Source organism: Etheostoma cragini, chromosome 13 (assembly GCF_013103735.1).
Source record: "Etheostoma cragini isolate CJK2018 chromosome 13, CSU_Ecrag_1.0, whole genome shotgun sequence".
In the NCBI taxonomy this organism is placed as follows: Eukaryota; Metazoa; Chordata; class Actinopteri; order Perciformes; family Percidae; genus Etheostoma; species Etheostoma cragini.
In genome coordinates, this window is record NC_048419.1 from 10438541 (window position 1) to 10457269 (window position 18729).

General features: G+C 39.6%; 1 protein-coding gene across 1 annotated transcript in view; it reads right to left on the reverse strand.

The window, feature by feature from the left end:
- LOC117955237 (glutamate receptor 3-like) overlaps nt 1–18729 on the reverse strand; it is a 61890-nt gene that overhangs the window by 31682 nt on the left and 11479 nt on the right. The window contains exon 3 of the mRNA XM_034889563.1: nt 14427–14666. Within this exon, the coding sequence (XP_034745454.1) occupies nt 14427–14666 (240 nt within the window). The remainder of the gene's footprint in view (nt 1–14426; nt 14667–18729) is intronic.

Below are 18729 nucleotides of genomic sequence, written 5' to 3' on the forward strand. Positions count from 1 at the left end.
ACAGTGTTTGACTGACTGACAGAAAACAGGTCCCTACCAAAAGCATTAGACTGTATGTCTCTTTAAAGAGATCAATCTCTCAAACTGGCTTCGTTTAGGTGTTTTGTTATTCGAGTTAAGTGAAATTTGTGTTTGTATTTGATTGGTCAAACGCCATGCGCCACGCCAGGTATCTTGGACATTACCACATCTTCATATCCTGAGATTAAAATGCTTGTTTTAAAAAAATCTCTGAAAACAAAAGTTGAAGTCTGGTATCTAATGACAATTTCAAACCTGTGTAGAATCTAAGCAACTTTACTTAAAATGACTGCAGCTCCATACAAAATTATTTCATTGTCTATTGAAATATAAACTGGAATTGCAACCATTAAAAAATGCAACATGTAGGAACACCTTATTAAGCAGAAAAATACATTTATAACACAGAAAGAACTGAATAAATAGCAGCTCCCAAGACAGATAATGACAACGTACATTGTACATTTGCATATTTCCATTATCTAAAGAACAGTGCACAAAATATGTTGAATGGTGGTGACAATGCAAGGTGTTGGGAGCTCATTACGTGCTGTATTGGGTCATAACTACCAAACAGAAAGAAAACAATTTACCACAGCCAACACACGACAGCTGAATGTAATAAATGAGCAGCGCAAAGCAGCCCCACATGCTGCGTTACGTCACCCCTTTCCCTTTAGAGCAGGGATAAATCTGCTGATTCCATAAAATGAGAGATATTACTACAGCTGCTGAAAAAGTCCGTTAAATGTGTTTATAAATAACTGCAGAGCCGAGTCTCGTATGGGAGCTGGCATTACACATTCTGAATGAGAACTGGTTCTCACTTTGTATCACAGTCAAGGAATGCACTACGTCCCTGCAGCACACACCAGCCTGCTCTTATATATCATGGCTGCTGAAGCTGTTATATCACATTGTGCATGTATGCTTTTAATAGGTTATGCATATCAGTCTGGGCTTATTAATACTTTAGAAAGAGCTCCAGTGGGTTACACAGTTATCCATGCATTATTTGTTAAGGTCTGGGTATTATAAAGTCTCTGTGAGGCCCTTAGACTGTCAAACATGCCCTTTTAATATTAGAGTTCCTCATTTCTTGAATATTTGAATTGTTATTGCTATTAGAGTTAAATTTTAGAGTCCGTCTCCAAAGTTTCTTAATTCTGATTTTAAGACGTGCATGTACGAGCATGCTTTTGTGACACGACAGCTAGTTTGGAAGATCATGGTCCAGTATTCAACTTACACAAGTGTAATGTGGAACCCTGAACCCTTTGCACATACACTGAGAATGGACTTTTCAGTAAAGCAGGAGACATCCTCCAGCAGGTTTAACGTCCAGCAGTTAAACCTTTAGAAAAGTATGAATGTTTTCATATTTATAGACTAAGGGTGAAGTGAAGCCGCATGTGTAATGGAACTTTTTTTGGTTTAAAAACTACTGTATATTAGACACAAGTTATTAATTAAAGCAGTGTATTTTTTAAATGTCTTAAATGCGTCTGGAGGGGATCTCTGGAAGGGTTTCTCTAAACGGTTAAATGCATGCACAAACTAAATTATAGCTGCTGTATCCTTTTGAATCAGTATGAATCTCAACGGGACCAGCTGTCAAACATCACCTTAAAAATGTGAAATCCCTCTGGAGCAACAAAAGGCTTTATACAACTTATTTCACAAATGCAGTATTACTCCGTAACACCTGTAACTATATAATGTGTAAAATTGTTGGAGTTCTCATTTCAAAAGCGATCCATTGTGAATACTGCCCATTTATCAAGAAGTACGTTTCATAAGATGAGTTGAAAGTTGATGAGGTGAAAACTGAAAAGTTACTTATGGTAACACCTATGCTAAAGTAGATGTAAAGCATAGCATGGTCCATTTGGCACCACTAACAGGGCTTTAGCATTCATGTGCAAATAACCCAGAGTAAGAAGACACTTCCTGTGTCAGGCAGCGCTGACCGGTACTTCTGACTGATGTGCATCGTTTAATCAGAAATGTAAAAAAAAAAAAAATATATATATATATATATATTCTAAATCTACTATATGTATTCACAGCAAAAGGAAACAGGCTCTTCGCAACCGGCTCAACCATTCACAGCACTGATGGACATGTGAGCTGACATATTTCCAATAGAGCTCCTAAGTATTCAGAGCACAGCGACTCAGCTGACATGTCTGCCCTCCATTCCCCTGCTGGTGACCTTCACAGTGAAGTGCTAGGCAGACAGCACTCAGATCAGGTGTGGCCTTTAAAGACAAGTGGCTCTCGCTGGGCACCACCACATCAGCCACCCAGGAGTCTAAGGATGGAGAGGAAATGTGTGTTCATGTCTGACATTCGGGGAGGTTAAGGAATTCAAAAGGCATGTTAGTGCGACTGTCCTGTCTAAACGCATTGTGAAGAGTCTGATCATAGATTAGAACTGCCGAGCTGACCTCAGACTGGCTGCGGCTATACCAACATCTAGACGTTATCAGGTCAAACATGTTGTTGTTTTTATCAGTTTGAAGATATCAAGGCAAGAATCGGGCACACTGTATCTCTGGAGGGGGGAATGTAAAGGCAGAGGCCGAGTGTCAGTATTCTGACACATAGTCTTGAACAACATAAGCTGGGATATGTATGACACTTTGAAACATGTTAGTAGCTGCTTAAGAAAAAGGATTTACGGGGATTTACAAATGATTTCCCTGAGAATTTTATTTTCATTCCTTTTCTGTCACTAAAACTAAGCTGGATATTATGGATTTGAACATTTGTATGAGCTTGTGGATGTTAAGCTATTCAGTAAGCTTACAATTAATGTGGAAATAAAAGTGTGATGTTTGAAAGCCCTGAACTGAAGGATGTATCTGAAAGGGACATTTAGTGTCCTCTAACTTCAATAACCACAAATGTGAAATCTGAATGTCAAAGGACATCCAAGGTCTCTTGGTGAATATCAACTCTGGTGTAATTAATCAGTCGGTGCACAAATGACAAAGTTATTTGGTCTAAGAGTTTTGGTTGACTTTGTAAACAGATGGTACATCAACAGCCAGCAGGCATGACAACCACCAAGGTCATTTCACAGAGTTAATTATTTAGCACTGTCCTGTAAAATAATACATATTCAAAATCAGGAGCATATTGTCACAAAACTATATACATACTGTATATACTGTAGCAGGAGGAAATGATTTCAGTTGTCACACAAGTAAAATGTTTTACACAGACAGCCTTGATGTCAGGCAAAACATGATGCTACATTTTTAGTTAGCATTAGGCATGGATAACACAACTCCAAATGAATGCTTAAGTTGCTGTGTGTCTACCTGATGTGCAAATATAAAAAATATAATCAGTATTTAATACTAACAATAGATTCTATAACTACTTTTATGTGAAACAGGTTGTTAGTACTGATGAACCCACAGAGAAATATTATTCGACTCAGCTCTGTGGAATGTTTTAGCATCTTTCAGCTTATTGTTGTGGTTTTAAGGCCCTTTTCAGTTTACTTCCTCAGCTCTCATTAGTGCAATGTGTAAATTGCCAATAATTTGCTAACAATGTTGTCATATCAACTTAAAAGGAACATATAATAGATAATATGTTAGTGTGCGTTCACATCTTGTTTCCACTGCAACCAAAAAAATGTTATTGCGGGTTTAGAGGTGTAAAGCTGTACTCAAAATTCTAAAAACCTCCACATAACTTTCAAAGACCGTTCCCCAACTCGTCAAATTCCGACGCTTTGTCACGGCCCTCAGTGTCTGATACTGCGCACAAGGAACTCAAATACACGTGCTGCTAGACCGGCTATCAGAATAAAAAAAGAGAAGCTTAGGTTACAACAAAGACAGAGGGAGAGCTGCTCCTCTCATCCTCTGCTCAGGACACCATTACTCGACTATAGCCTTACATAGCAAAAACGGTAGATGTTTACTGCTATATTAATGTTCAGAATGTCGAGTCCAGGTCCTTTAGTAAACATAAGAAGTCAGCTTGTAAATATTGAAAATCAAGAATAACGTTAATAAACAAAGACATATTCACATTCACATGTAATGTTTTTGGACATTTAATGAAGTGATGCAAGTACCTTGATGTCAGAATTGCATTGAAACACACACACACACACACACACACATACACACACACACACACACACACACACACACACACTCTCACACACACACACACACAGTACCTGTAGTCAAAGAACTACAGGGCAGAAAAAAACTGTTCCTTTGCGATTCAATCTGCAGCAGTACTCAACTGGACAGATTGCGCTTTCATCAACTCAACAAGTGTTCTCCTGAAAAGATAAGTATTTACATTTAGAACCATTTGCAGCGCAAGAACCAATGATGGTCACATTTTTGGTCCAATCAGTAACATGAGGTGGCAAAAATACTAAATATGCTGTCTCAAAAGAAACTGCCTTTCAATTTACTATGCTATACTACTGTACTCAGCCCTGAGATTATGTTCCATATAGTATTCAAGTCTACAATTTGCATTGAAGTTTGTCCACAAAATGCACCTAAAGAAATGCCTAAAGATTACAGCAGTTTTCAGAGCGAGCAACACAAAGCCAAATGGTCCTGAGTATGAGTTTAGTAGCCCACACAGCACTGCCCAGGAGATCAGTAAGTACTCTGATATGGTGTTCTTTGCAGCTCAGAGGATTGATTTTATAGAGGGGGTACAGTGCTGTTGGGTTCAACTGCAACAAATAAACATTGAAGGTTACTCACAGAGTATGCTTTGGAATCAGCCATTTTTTTAAGTATCATGTTGTATAATTCTTTGTTTTTCTTTTTTCGACTTAAAATATGCTAAACATTTGCCAAGACCTTTTCCTGTATTTGTCTGTCTCAAATGTAGAATAATACATCTTCAGAGAGTTATTTTCCTCTGTGACAGACAGGGTTGGAAAACAAAGACTGACTGAGGCTCTGCTGGCACCTGGCCGTGTGTTTCCTTTTGTCTGTCTTGGGCAGCGGCTCACATGACAGCTGAGCGTGGTCTGCAGTCTCAACTGTGACTCAGTCGTCCCTCCCCCTGCCTAAAGAAGGTGACCTCTTTAAAATCCTCTTGCAGGCATCTGAACTACGCCGTTGTCACGGGATGCCCAAAGCTGAGCGTGACATCATTGGGGAATCAGACAAAGCCGCTGAACCTACTTCAGAGAAATCTCCGAAAATCTCAAAGCTTATATGTGGCTCTGCAAAAGGATTAAAGTTGCCACAGGAGAGTAAAAGGACACTTTCGAGTACAAAAAGCCTAACAATGCCTACTCCTAATGCAGACCAATGCAGAGAACAGCTCCCTGTTCCAACTTAGCTGAACCGCAAAGAACCCTGCACCCCCACACCACTCACTCCAGCCAAATCCCTGATCAGAGCTAATCGAACAGATCATCTAATGACAGATGAAAAGTTCCTAACAATATGTTGATTATTTCCTTCCTTCTTTAATGTAACTTCTATTCACATTTCTTTGAGTACTTTGGGATCTTCTGTTGCACTTAAAGATCATTCAGATTCAGAATTTATAAAAAAATGAAGACACACACACACACATATATATATATATATATAACCCCATAAAGAGAAATGGAGCAGGCTGGCTTCTGTCCATCAGTGAGAGCCGCACTATCTGTCTGTTCTTTTTCAGCTCCCCTATAAAATAAAATAAAAAATACGAAAAAAACACACTCCCATCTCTTAGGCAAATAAACATGGCGTTTTCTCTTGGGCAAAAAGGAAGCACACATCACATCAATCTCTTTCATAATGCAAAAAGGCATACTGTTGCAATGGCCTTGTGTTATCCTGAAAGCAAGTGTCCTGAAATAGATGAGAGACATTTGAGCAATACAGAGACATGAGTCGAGGCATAAAGAGAGCAGTGCAGCAGTGGGGTGCTCTATTAGTCACCTGGTTTCTTATACGGCCATGGAAAGTGGTGAGGTTAGAGCAGATTAGAAATGACAAGCTGGATCCAACAGAAAAAAGAAGAGAAGGGGCTCTGAATGCTGCGAGTAAAAAACATTGGTGCATCTGACAGCATGTCTGACAGTGCTCGGCCCTGTGTGCCATTTGCTGTTTTCTGACGCAGGAGAGGCACAAAGGCTTTGCTGACTCCTCTGTTCCTTCCCTCACTCTTCGTCTCCATACAGTTTCATTTTCTTTCATATTCATTTGAAGATTTGGCTATTTCTTTCCCTGTGAACAGCTGAGATAACAATGATGAGCTGAGGAGAACATTTTTACTGGGGAATGAACCTTTTGCTCCTTAACTGCTCGCTCCTGCGTTCTCTTTAAACAGACAGAAGTGAGTAGACATTTAAAATAAGAGGAGGATACATGGAGCCACACCTTACAGACCTCACATAGATAATCAATGTTTAAAATCATCTTGTGTATTGATTTTTTTACTTTTTAGGTGGCAGCATAATGAGTAGAGAGATAAGGGGGGATGCATTAATAGTATGTTCTTAAGAGAAAAAGATATGGCAAATATGATTGGTCAAGCTTCAGGCCGCCTATTGAAAAGATTTCAAGATGCCTCAGGCCTCAAATTAATTTTAATGCATCCATAACAAACACAGCTAAATGAGTTTACAACAAAAGCCTGGTCGACTCCCTATATGCATACATATGTGTGCATACATACAAAGGCCGATATTTGATACTGGACTACAGCTCATTATAGTGCCTCCTATGACCATAAATCAGTTATTAGGTGTACGTTAAACCTGTACAATTATATTGTAGGTACTGGACAATATAAAGAAGCATTCTGCAAGACAACATACATTTGCCAAGCATGTATACAGTTTATACAGTGGACTGCTTTATGGCAATTCAGGTACTTTTGTCTGTCAGGTATTTTATTTGCTGTAGTAGCCGAAAGCAGACAATCTGCTTATTTTTTTGAAAAAATAACAGTAACATTACATTAACAACATTAGTTCAGGCAGAGCAATGACGTCGCGCCTGTATTGGCGTATGGCATTTTCTATATGCTTTACAATTGTTGGCTATTTCACAGCTGTGTGGCAAGCAACATCCAGTTATTTCCATGCTGGTGTACAGCACAGACATTATAAGCTGATATTTCTTACTCTTTCTCTGCTGGTACAACTTCCTCCACCTCCCCAACCTCATCCTTTGTTGATTTAACTTTTAAGATTTAACAATCTTGTAGGTGTTTAATAAGCGGGGGTTGGCTCTCTAGGCAAAATCCTCATTGCTGCTCAGATTCTTTGATAACTCCCTCAAAAAGCAAGCTCCTTGAAAAAAAACACCAGTTTATTATTCCATCATATCTAACTGTGTAGCCATTTCCCTGGTCACTTCTTTAATGCAGGTGTCTCTGATAGAATGAACAAATTCTCAATCGTTTTCCAGTTTCATATCACAATATAAAACAACATTGTGATATAAAATGACATCTATCAAGATATTTGATTTTAGCTACATCACCCTCCCCAATCAGAAAGATGTTGGCCCATCACTGGATCTACTCTATACTAACAGGATGAACGCCATTCTGCCAAAAGAGGTTCCCTTATTTGTTTTTTTTATGTTGGTGGGAGAGAGCATTGTTTAACACAATGTTTCAAAATCTCCCATGGATGTTTATTTGTTTTGATATCTAGAGAGTGCACTCGCAACTGCACATGATTCACATCATTGTCATACTCTACCCATACACTTGGTGACCCTTTAAACCCTTTGTGGAAGCATTAGCATTTGTTACGCTTCTCAACATATTTATTCAGGTTTATCGTTTAATTAGTCACCCAAATACACAATGAAGTATGAATAGAAGATTATAGACAATTATATTCCATATTATAGCTTTATTATATACCTTAGAGAACATAAGGCATTGGAAAGCTATGAGAGAGGTAGGAACTGTCCAAGGTCCTGAAACAATAATCTCTGCATCAAGACAAGTGCCCTTTTTGTTGAAACTGGAATAGCAGTTGCTTTAAGCAAACTACCTGGAAGTTGTGTGAAAGAATGCAAAGTGGAAAAGATCCAATGTTCCTTTTTCTGTCTACACTTGCTAGTGTATTAATGCACTGGTGCGGTAAAGATTCTTTGTTGACACATAGAGCTGCTCATGTAGAGCTTCCCAAAGTACAGACTAACCGTAATGAGGCCAAGCCTCGCAACTCCCCTTTTCAAGCGAAGAACAAAGATTTACAAAGTGATCCAACTGCGTAAAGTTATGTAATGTATCTCTGAAGGTAGCTGTAGCTACAATAGTGTGTTACATTATTTGCGATGTAAGCCCTTCGGCCAATCTGTTAGATGGAGAAAATGTGTCTTAGTGTCTGCAAGCATGAATGTCCATAGCAAGTGACTGAACAAATTGTCCATGCTGAGAAATACAAGCATACAATACAGGCTGGAAAATGTTTGTTATTCTGGATAAATAATTCATACATAATTTTGCAGATATAGTGGGGCTTGATACTTCAGCGTGGAGCAGAAGGTCTGCAGAGTACTGTAAAAGTTGTTTGATGTTATTTTCAAGCTGCACTGCTTCTGCATGCATGGATGTGCATGGATCAATTGGTGCCATTTTGAGTGTCTGGCAGAGCGGAGTGAGTGCTGGATAACATAGGAGATTTGGTTCATGCAGAAACACTACAGCTAACACCTCAGCTGTATCTTCTCACTGAATGCACACTGCTCTTTGAAGTTTTCACCAATGACGCCACTGCGCACACACATTTGCAGCATCTAAATTGCTTGCCTTTCCCAACACACTTCATTCCCAGCAGTACACTAAAGGCAATCTGATTCCCACAGATAATCTTCATTTTGTTCAACACTAAGTCAGAGAGGATTCTCAAATTCATGGAGCCAAATAAGTATGCTTTCCTTAGGAAAACTGAAAAAACGACACTGTTCACTTGTGTTTTTACCAGTACATTTGACACAGTCCTGTCTAACCTTGGAAATCTTATTTTTTTTGCCACGTGTTTTCTCATCTGCATCTCTATGCTTTTCAGAATCCTTTGAAACCCATCTCACAGTACCTTTCAGTCACTACTTGGCTATTCTGTTGTTCGTGCGTATCCAAGTTACGCTCACCTTTGCTCTTTCTATGTTCTCTAAGAGGAGGAATAATATAGCCCTTGAACAGGGAGGGTGAGAACTCTCTTGAAGCAGAGGAGTTTGATTGATAAATCTCTGCCTCAGGCCCAATTTTAGGGCCTGGGAGTAAAACTGTGTTTACCCAACCGGGGGGTGGGGGGGCTATTGATATAGAGGTCTGTTGATATATGTCCATCTCAAGGTGAAGGTACAGTAAGGTGTTCACAGCTGCTTTGTGCCACTCTCTCTCTCTCTCTCTCTCTCTCTCTCTCTCTCTCTTTCCCACTCTTTCTTAATGAACCTGTGTGCCTGACTGCTGAGTGCAGCTCTTTAGCAGTTTGCAATTAATCAGACCTTTCCTTGCTGAGACAAAACCAACCAGACATTCAGCAGCAGGGCAGCGTGATTACAGACCGAATTCTAATTCTCCACCAACCCCGACCATCCCCATTTGTCAGGGGGCAGGAGGATGCAGGAAAAGCTGCAGTTAAGGTTGTTAGATTGTAGTCCTTCATTTTAATGGCAAAAAAAAAGAAATTAAGATCGAGTTTGCATTATCTAGAGTTCATGAATCAGGGAGACTGCATTAGACAGTGATGATTAGATTACACAGTGAGATTCCATAAAGAAGCATTTACTCAAGTATTGTAGTTACAATTTTCCAAATGGAAACATTATTCTATTTAATCAGCTACATTTATTTGACAGCTAAAGATATTTAACAAATTAAGATTGTACTTACAAAACATACGATAAACTCAATATAAGATTATGCATTAATGTGTTATTTTAGATTAAAGATGCTAGAGACTAAGTAGATTTAACTGAACACTCTGGGCACAAGTGGCAATTATGGGACGATTGTAAATGCTAAAACACATCCTTCTAAAGTTAACTAACACTAGCCACCGCAAGCTAATGGTCATACCAGACCAAGTAAGGCTGTTACAGCAAAACAACACAGTGTGTTGAGTTCAACAAGGATGTGTTTTGTTGTTTATGAACTCAACTTTTCATTCGTGAGACGAAGATTGTGTGGATTTGTCATTTAAAGTTCAGCAGTCTCGCTTTAAACTATCCAAAACTGTATTAAATAGTTCAAATTGCATTGGGACATCATTTGTTATAAAGCATCTTTAAATTGTTGTATTGGTTAAGGATAAATGAGTACTAATATTCAATGCTAAAAAATAAACCGTGACATTGCTTCTCAATCGTAATACTATATGTGTCAGACTTTAGGAATTCAACAACATCAGCAAACTTATTAATAACCGTCCATTACTGCTATAGTCAGAATACCTGCTGCAGAGGTCATCATAGACCAGAAGACTAGGAGCGAGATACAAGCTGTAATGCAATACAACAGTCTCCCTACAGTAAGTATCAAATGGGAAACATACTGTGCTTCTCTTAATATGTTTTAATGAAAAAACAGGTCCCAAAATCCTCCTCTAAGACACACATTACAAGACGAAAGTTCATCTGTTGAGACTTGTGGAAATGTTTTTATTTATTTTTTCACAATTTTTATGTTTCACAACAGCAGTTGGACTTTGTTCCTCTTGACATCATTATAATGTTTGTTATCTAAGAGCTAGCCTGTTGAGGCCCATAAAAGAACTGCCGCTCAAGGCACAAAGACAGTTATTTTAACACTCAGCCTGTGTAGTTCCTTCTTGGTAAAATCAGCTACAGTATTAGAATTACCAAAACGCATTTCTATACACAGTGTGTTATTGTAGCTGCTTTTAACATAGAAGGATTGGTTGTTATACAGTTACTTTTAGGATTGATTTTAAGATTTAATTGTTTGTTTTTAAAGCCCTCCATGGACTAGCTCCAGTCTACATAACTGATCTGTTGAAGCCACATGCTCCTTCAAGATCTTTAAGCTCTGCAAACCAGTTTCTTCTTGTTGCCCCTAAAACACGGCTGAAGAGTAGAGGGGATCGGGCTTTCTCAGCTGAAGCCCCGAGACTTTGGAATGAGCTGCCTCCACATGTCAAACTGACCCCCAGCCTTCCGGTATTATAAATTGCGACTTAAAACACATTTTTATTCCCTGGCTTTTAATCCAGCATGAGAACTGTATGCTGTATTTGTCTGGTGTTGTATTCTGTCTATTTATTGTTCCATGTCTATGTACAGCACTTTGGTCAACCTGTTGGTTTTTAAATGTGCTTTAGAAATAAAGTTTGATTGATTGATTGATGGATTTACTTATTAAGATTATTTTGTAAATCATCAATCATTTTGACAAGGATTATTGTACTATAAAGTATTCATGACTGGCACGAACGGTATACCGCGGTACCCCTTAAAATAACTGTAAAATATCTAAGCCATGTACGCAATTTATAGTAAACTATGTAAATCTGAAACAACCTGGTATGTTCCTACTCTCAGTGGCCAGCTGGTAATGCCCAGATGTTCCTCGGTTCAAGAGGTCTTTTCTGCCAGCAGCCATTAGTCTGCTTAATGAGGACATTTCAGTAAATCCAGGATAAATAGGTGATGTTGCCGCTGTCGTTAATGACCCATGTGTGTGAAGGCAGAAAGTCTTTGTTGTGCTTTACTTGCATCTGTGTGGTTTCTTCAGTTTCCCCTTTTGTATCAGTTATGTTTATTGAACAATTAATTCTTCTAATGAGCATGAGCTGCCTGAAACACACTGCTATTCTGTACGAAGCAGCTGCGGGAAACAAACTCTACTCTTTATTTGATCATCATTGCGGAGAAGTCATTTAAAGCAGTTTAAATCAGTACATTGCTGTTGTCAGAGGAGGGCATCTCCAACATGAAAGAGAATTTGCTATTTCCAATTTGAAATTCATATTGTAAATTACTGTAATAGTTTGTAGTTTATGCATGGGTACATTAAGTTGCATCTCTGGGCATTTTATTTTATATTACAGTCAAAATCCTCATATATTTGGCGTTTAAATGGTAGTTATGCCTTCAGGCTACGATAAAAAAAGAATATTTTTTACATTATGGTGATGAAAGGGAAAACAGAGTCCACTTCTCCAAGGTATACAGAAGGGTACCAACTGTTTCAATTCAACGATTTTTCCAATTTCAAGCTGACTTTAAGATGCTTTTTGTTTTGTTCTCATGGGAGACTCATAAGTTTAGATGGAAAGTGGCTTGTTAAGGGACAGGCATTCCACGTATCATTGTAAAACGCCTCAACAGCCTATTAGTGTCATATTGTTCCACAAACTCAGCTGTCACTCACACAAGCGTCTCTCAGCAAAGTCCCTCTCCGGCCTTAAATAAAGCCCTCTTCCTATTATGAATATCAAAGTGACATTTGGATGAGTGTTGTCTGTATTGCTCCAAAGCCTTGACAGAGAGGAGCGGGCTGGGATTGGAAGCCAAAATAGGATGGCTAACTAGCCTCTCAGCAAACACAAGCTGTGCAGCAGAATCCATCCTAAACTACAGTGTTTACACTGTGTCACACTGTAGAAATGGGCAGGGTATTACAATCCGTCAGACACAGCAAGTGAGAGGGACCAAAAAAATCAAGAGCTCTAAGGGCCACATCAGGAAGCCCTTCTCAGAAGGTTGATTGTGCCCAAGAGACGCGTTAAACTGCTTAATCATTGTGTCTCAACCACACAAGCTAACCAATTAACGGATTCTACAATTTGCCACCAAAACACAGAGACACATCGGACAGCCAGTGAAACCAAGGCCCCTACCCGATTTACAAGCACGCCTTAATGAGGTGGCTCTGAGCATATACTGTTAATCACAATTATGGTACTGTTTCTGTTGTCTTTGTTTGTTATAAGGGTTTTAAGAAGCTCTTACTTTGTGAATACATACATTTGTTTAAAGGTGCCATGCCATGATAATCTAACTTCATGAGGTTTTTTAACATTATCATGCATTCCCCCATCCTCCCTATGGTCCCCCAGTGGCTAGAAATGGTGAAAGTTGTAAACAGAGCCCCGGGTATCCTGCTCTGCCTTTGAGAAAATGTAAGCTCTGATGGGCCGATCCAAAATCTTGCCCCTTATGGGGTCACAAGGGACAATGTTACCTTCCCTTTCTCTGCTTTGCCCGCCCAGAGAATTTGGCCCACCCATGAGAGAGAGACATCATGGCTTTCAAACAAGCAAAGTGGCAGTTGGTAAAGGTCACACCCCCACCCTGCACTCCTCCTCAATAGCTACAGACACAGAAATGGCACATCCTAAGGAAAGCTCATTGTTGGACTCGCTCTAGTGGCTGTAATTCTGCAACTAGGCTGAATTTTGGGAAAGAGACTTCAGATACAGTATTAGGGGACCACTAAGGTCTATATAAATCATTCAAAAAGCACCATGTCATGGGACCTTTAAAAAACTGACCCAAAAAAGAGTTTTCTTTGCAGATTTTTACAAAATGCACGGAATGGATCAGTGACAATCAGTTTCATGACTGAGCCTTAGATGAGACACCCACCTGAACGGGCGGGAGATATAGAAAGTGAGGCGAGGGGGGGGGGGAGTGAAAAAAGGAGTGCACTTGTCCTAGAAATACCCGATGTCAGTTTAAAAATACATACTTGGAATGCAAAGTTCTGAATAGTTTGGCACATTTACTAGCAGAGACTGCACCCAGAAAATCTCTACATCTAGCGACTGATTTTTAATACAAGTAACAAACCCAAATGGAATCACGTTGTACATATATTTGCTGTTAAAAACCACTCAGAGAGATTGTTGTGCTCTTTCTTAACTCAACCTCTCCAGATGCTGACCCTCAGAGGACGACAAAGTCTGTAAATAGTTGGCCTACATGAGGGGAGTGGGAAGCAATGCTGAAGTTACAGTATGTTGTGTTCTGTCTTTATATAATCCAATTTGAGCTAAATGATAATCAGAGAATTCTGAGGATTAGAGGCTCAGGCAGCTGGAGTCGTACTACGGCGGCAGATCAGCAGCACCTGTGAATGACTCATTCCTCGGAAGCAAGGAGCTATTGACTGCCTCTGAGAGCAGCATTCAGCCACATACTGTAGTGAAGCAATTTAGAATCATTACTGCCATAGATTAAAATGTATCAGACCACTTAGAGTGAGGATTGGCGTTGAAGGATTTACATATTAAAGACGGATCATGTACACTGTATAATAACACCTCTGCATGAGCAAGGCTTGGCGTGTCAATTACTTTTTCCACTTTCTCCGGCAACGCAATATTCTGCGCTACTCACTGGTCGCCTATTGAAAGCCTGGGTTGTTTACGTAGCTGTGTGTTATTTGCTTTCCCAACTGGGCGCTCTTACCTCTGTCAGTGTCGTAAAGGTAGACAAACTTCTCCCACTTGTAATGGTCCAGTAGGCTGAGTACAGCTCCTCGCAAACCAGGCCTCATCTGGATGACAAACTGCACGTCAGCGTCAATGGGGAAGCTGGGAGTAATGAAGGAGGTGTGCAGCGCACCACAGAAGGAGGTCAACGTGTTCATGGACTTCCTGTCGTAGAAGCCGAGGATGGCGTAGACTCCCCGGGAGAACTGGGAGCAGACTGGTGGCAGAGACAGAGGGTAGGTTCAGGTCGGAGATAACCACAGAGTCAAAACAGAGTCATTTGTGATCAGCTATTCTTTCAGTCAGAAGGGATGCCAACAGCACAAACTGGTCTTTTAAACTAAGTTCCCGTCAAAATATCAAACCATATTCAAAGGTAAAATTGCTAGGACCTGCTGAGAATGGCTAATTTAGAGTTAAAAACTTGAATGCAAGGTTGAGATATGGGGGGATTTATGATGGCATTAATCTAGCGAATGAAGCAGCGGCAATCTGAATAAATGGTTGCCATGTGGGATGTCTGCTCCCCATGGCAAAGCTCTACTGCCCAGCGTCCTTCAGTTCTCCTTGGTTTAAATGCAACTGCTTGGGTAATCAACTAGAAATAATAGGGAAATCAGGGCATTGGCCACAGCTCTTAATGGACAAATACCCTGAAACATGAGCATGCAAATGTGCAAGCACCAGGCTGTGCTGCAGTATAAAAGATTTATAACAAGCCCTATCTGCTGCCATCTGCGGGCCTACGGAAATGAGCACGGGCCATAAACACTCAGTGCATCAGACACTTAGTCCTACAAGGCACTAACTATTTTATGTTATTTGTACGTAATAAATGTTTTTAATAACACCAAGCCGGACTAAATTAGTGATACGACCATTGTCTTAATATTTGAAATAACTAAGGCAAATGTTGGTCAAACGAGTAGAGCTGCTGTGATATTCCTGACCCTCTGCTCAATGCACATTCCAACACTGTTCAATAAAGCCTCTCAGTATCTCTAATCAATGTTTGATTAAGTTATTATCTAACTGATTGGATGTAATGAGGTGTCGTTTTTGGGAATCTGTAGGCTGAAATCGAGTCATCAAATCTGAGGGAAGTCACCTTGTAACATACTGTATAAATTTCTGGTAACACTTGATAGGGTATATCCAGGGTATAATACATGCTTAAAATAGTCCAGTTATTTTGCATTGCACCTCATGCCAGACTTAGGATAGACGAAAAATATGTAAATTGATGCAGCAGAACCAGACTGATCGTCTTTTTATTCTAGTTTCGTAAAAAACCTGGTGCCCACATTATACACAATGCAACTTGACAACCTACAGTTTGGTCTGAGATAAAGGTGTGTTATGCTATTAGGCAGAGATGAGGAACTGAGGTCTGGTAAGATCACTTTATAACTCCATATCCTCAGAATGTTTTTTCTACAAGACTTTCTACAACCTTTTTCACATATGCAGTTGCACTCTCCAACACCGGCAAACAGACTTTGATGAGCAAAATCATGAGAGACGGTGAAAGAAAAGATCAATTCCCACTTCAATAATCAACTAATGAATGTTGATTCAGGTAACGTCCTGATACAAAGTTAGACATTTATTTATTGGACATTTACTGAATGCAAGTCTTTGCTAATTTTGAGTTCATCATTACTTATTTAAAGCCCCCATATTATGCTCATTTTCAGGTTCATAACTGTATTTTGAGGGTTGTACCAGAATAGGTTTACATGGTTTCATTTTCGAAAAACACCATATTTATGTTGTACTGCCCAATGCTGCAGATCCTCCTTTCCACCCTGTATGTTTGGGTCTTTGTTTCAGCAACAGAGTGAGACATCTCACTACTATACTATCTCTGTTGGGAGTCGCACATATGCAGTAGCCAGGTAATGATAACATCAGCTAGCTACTGTTTTTTCCAACTTTGGTCAGTACGAGGCAGGATTAGCTTGGATACTTCTTCTGAACGAGGAATACTTGTGGAATACCTGCAGAACAGGGACATGGAAGTAGTTCTTTTGGAGACTATGGTGAGCTAGTGTCAGCTGTAGCAGTGTTTTGCCATTGAGAATGAGCTAGTTATGTAGAAAGCCGTGCAGATTTTGAACAGCTCACCTGCAGACTGAAACCTGTATCTCACTCAAAACAACATGGATGTTTTTTTTAAAAGTTTGTATGCATGTGGAAGCACCAGAGACACAAAATAACACCCCAAATCCCAGAAAATATTTTATAATATGGGCACTATAAGATTTCAAAAAGCCCCCCTTTTTGGGAAAAATTGCCTTGGCTAGGTGGAACTACACTCTAGATAAGACTCACACATTTATGTCTGCAAACACAATAAAATAATTTCACAGTTTTTTTTTTCAACGGCTGCTTCTGTACATCTGGCCTTTAAAATAACCACTTGTTCAACAACACATCATTGATAGCTTGGTTCAATCATCTTTTTCTTAGTTATTTTATTATTTCCTCGTCCTCATAACTTTCACAGCCTTCAATTTAACTCACACATCACATTGCTAATGTGTGTTGAACAGCCAGTGTGACACTGGTTTAAATACTAAAACACAGGCGTCCACAGGAAGAAAACCTGCACCTGTTTAATGTTACTGGTAAAAGATAATGCTGTATTTAAGGACAAAAATATTTCAGGGGCTGCCGCACCATTTATCAGCTTCATTTAAAGAAATCGATGGGCCTTTCGTAAACAGTTAACTAAACCTCCCTTAAAAACAGAACAATGTCAGAGCAGATGATCTTCTATTTAGCTTTGGATTCAGCCAGCTTCACAGGAGCTCTTTCAGAGGATAACATTATTCAACACAACACAGACCCCACTCAAATAGATTCCGTCTGCAACATGCAATGTTCAGCTCATGTTATCCAAAAAGAATAGAGGGCAGCAATGAAATTAAGACTTCTCAGCTCATCTATTATCATCCTATTGTATTTTCAAAATGGGGACAATATATTTATATTTGTTCAGGTTAAATAGACAGCATGTTCTTCTGTATTTGGGCTCATGAAGCAGTAAACACAAGTCAACTATGGAAAAATCCCCTGATCACAGTCACTCAGCAATGGAGGTATCATTTAATTTATTGCAGAGGGGAAGTGGAACTGTGTTTTTTTACGTTGTGGGCTCTGTGCATTTCTGTTCAGAATACTAACACATATTAAAATCCAACTGGAATAATCCACCCCCTTTTTCTCTTTCAGTCCATCCCACATCATCTTACATACACCCTCTTCTCACTGTCATTGTTGTTGCATTCGCCTACTCTCCCTTATCCATTTCTCTGTTTCTCATTAGCTCTTGCCATCTTGTCTAACTAGATGCAGCAGCTCCAGTAGCGCCAACACTTTCTTAAGTCTTCCCCAAACTTGGGGCTTTGCAGCTTTGAGGGTTTCTCCATGCAGACAGCTGCAGAATCATAAAACTTGCTGATGTCGGGAGGAACCTGTGGTGTATGTGCACAGCAGAGCTGTGTCTACAAAGTGAATTCCTAAAGCTATTGCTGAGAGGGAATTGAGGGAAGCTGCGGTCCTTGCCTGAAAAGGAAACACTGCCGGCATGAAGAAATTTGAACTTTGTGCATATAAAAAAGTGAAAATACGGAAAAGGATAGAGGAGAACTCTCACTGAGATGAGGAGGGGAAATTTCTTGGACTAAGTCACATGTGAGGTAATTGGATACTGCACTTGGACAAAGTAAGGACAACAACTTTACTTTTTGTGACAATAACAAATAACCTGTTTTTGTGTGTACTGCTACTCGGTGGGAAGTTATTTTTCTACAGCTGTCTGAGAGCAGTGCCTGCAGCAATACTAGAAGACATGAGAGCAGCAGGACTTCAGTTTGTTTTCCTGAGAGAGGCCGTGTTGGTCTTAGCCTCATGGGAGTACCTGCCTTGTCCTAGGGTCAGATGTTCAGTAAGAGAGGAGAGCAGAGGACACGGCACAAACATGCAGCTGCTGTCCCAAAATGACCAACATAATAAGGATGTGGTCAAAGAGAAAGTAGAAACACTGGCATGCAAACATATCCATTACACAGTAAATACCCCATACATGTATATACACTATACTAACATACTACATATGGCCTCTTACTGCCCTTGTGCTTGAAAAACATTTAAATTACTTGCACCTTTCAACATCCAATAGCATAAATAAATAGTCTATACTACAGCCATGCTAGCTAGTGCTATGGGTGCTTTAAACAAAATACTAATGCTAGCATGCTAAAATGACATTAATC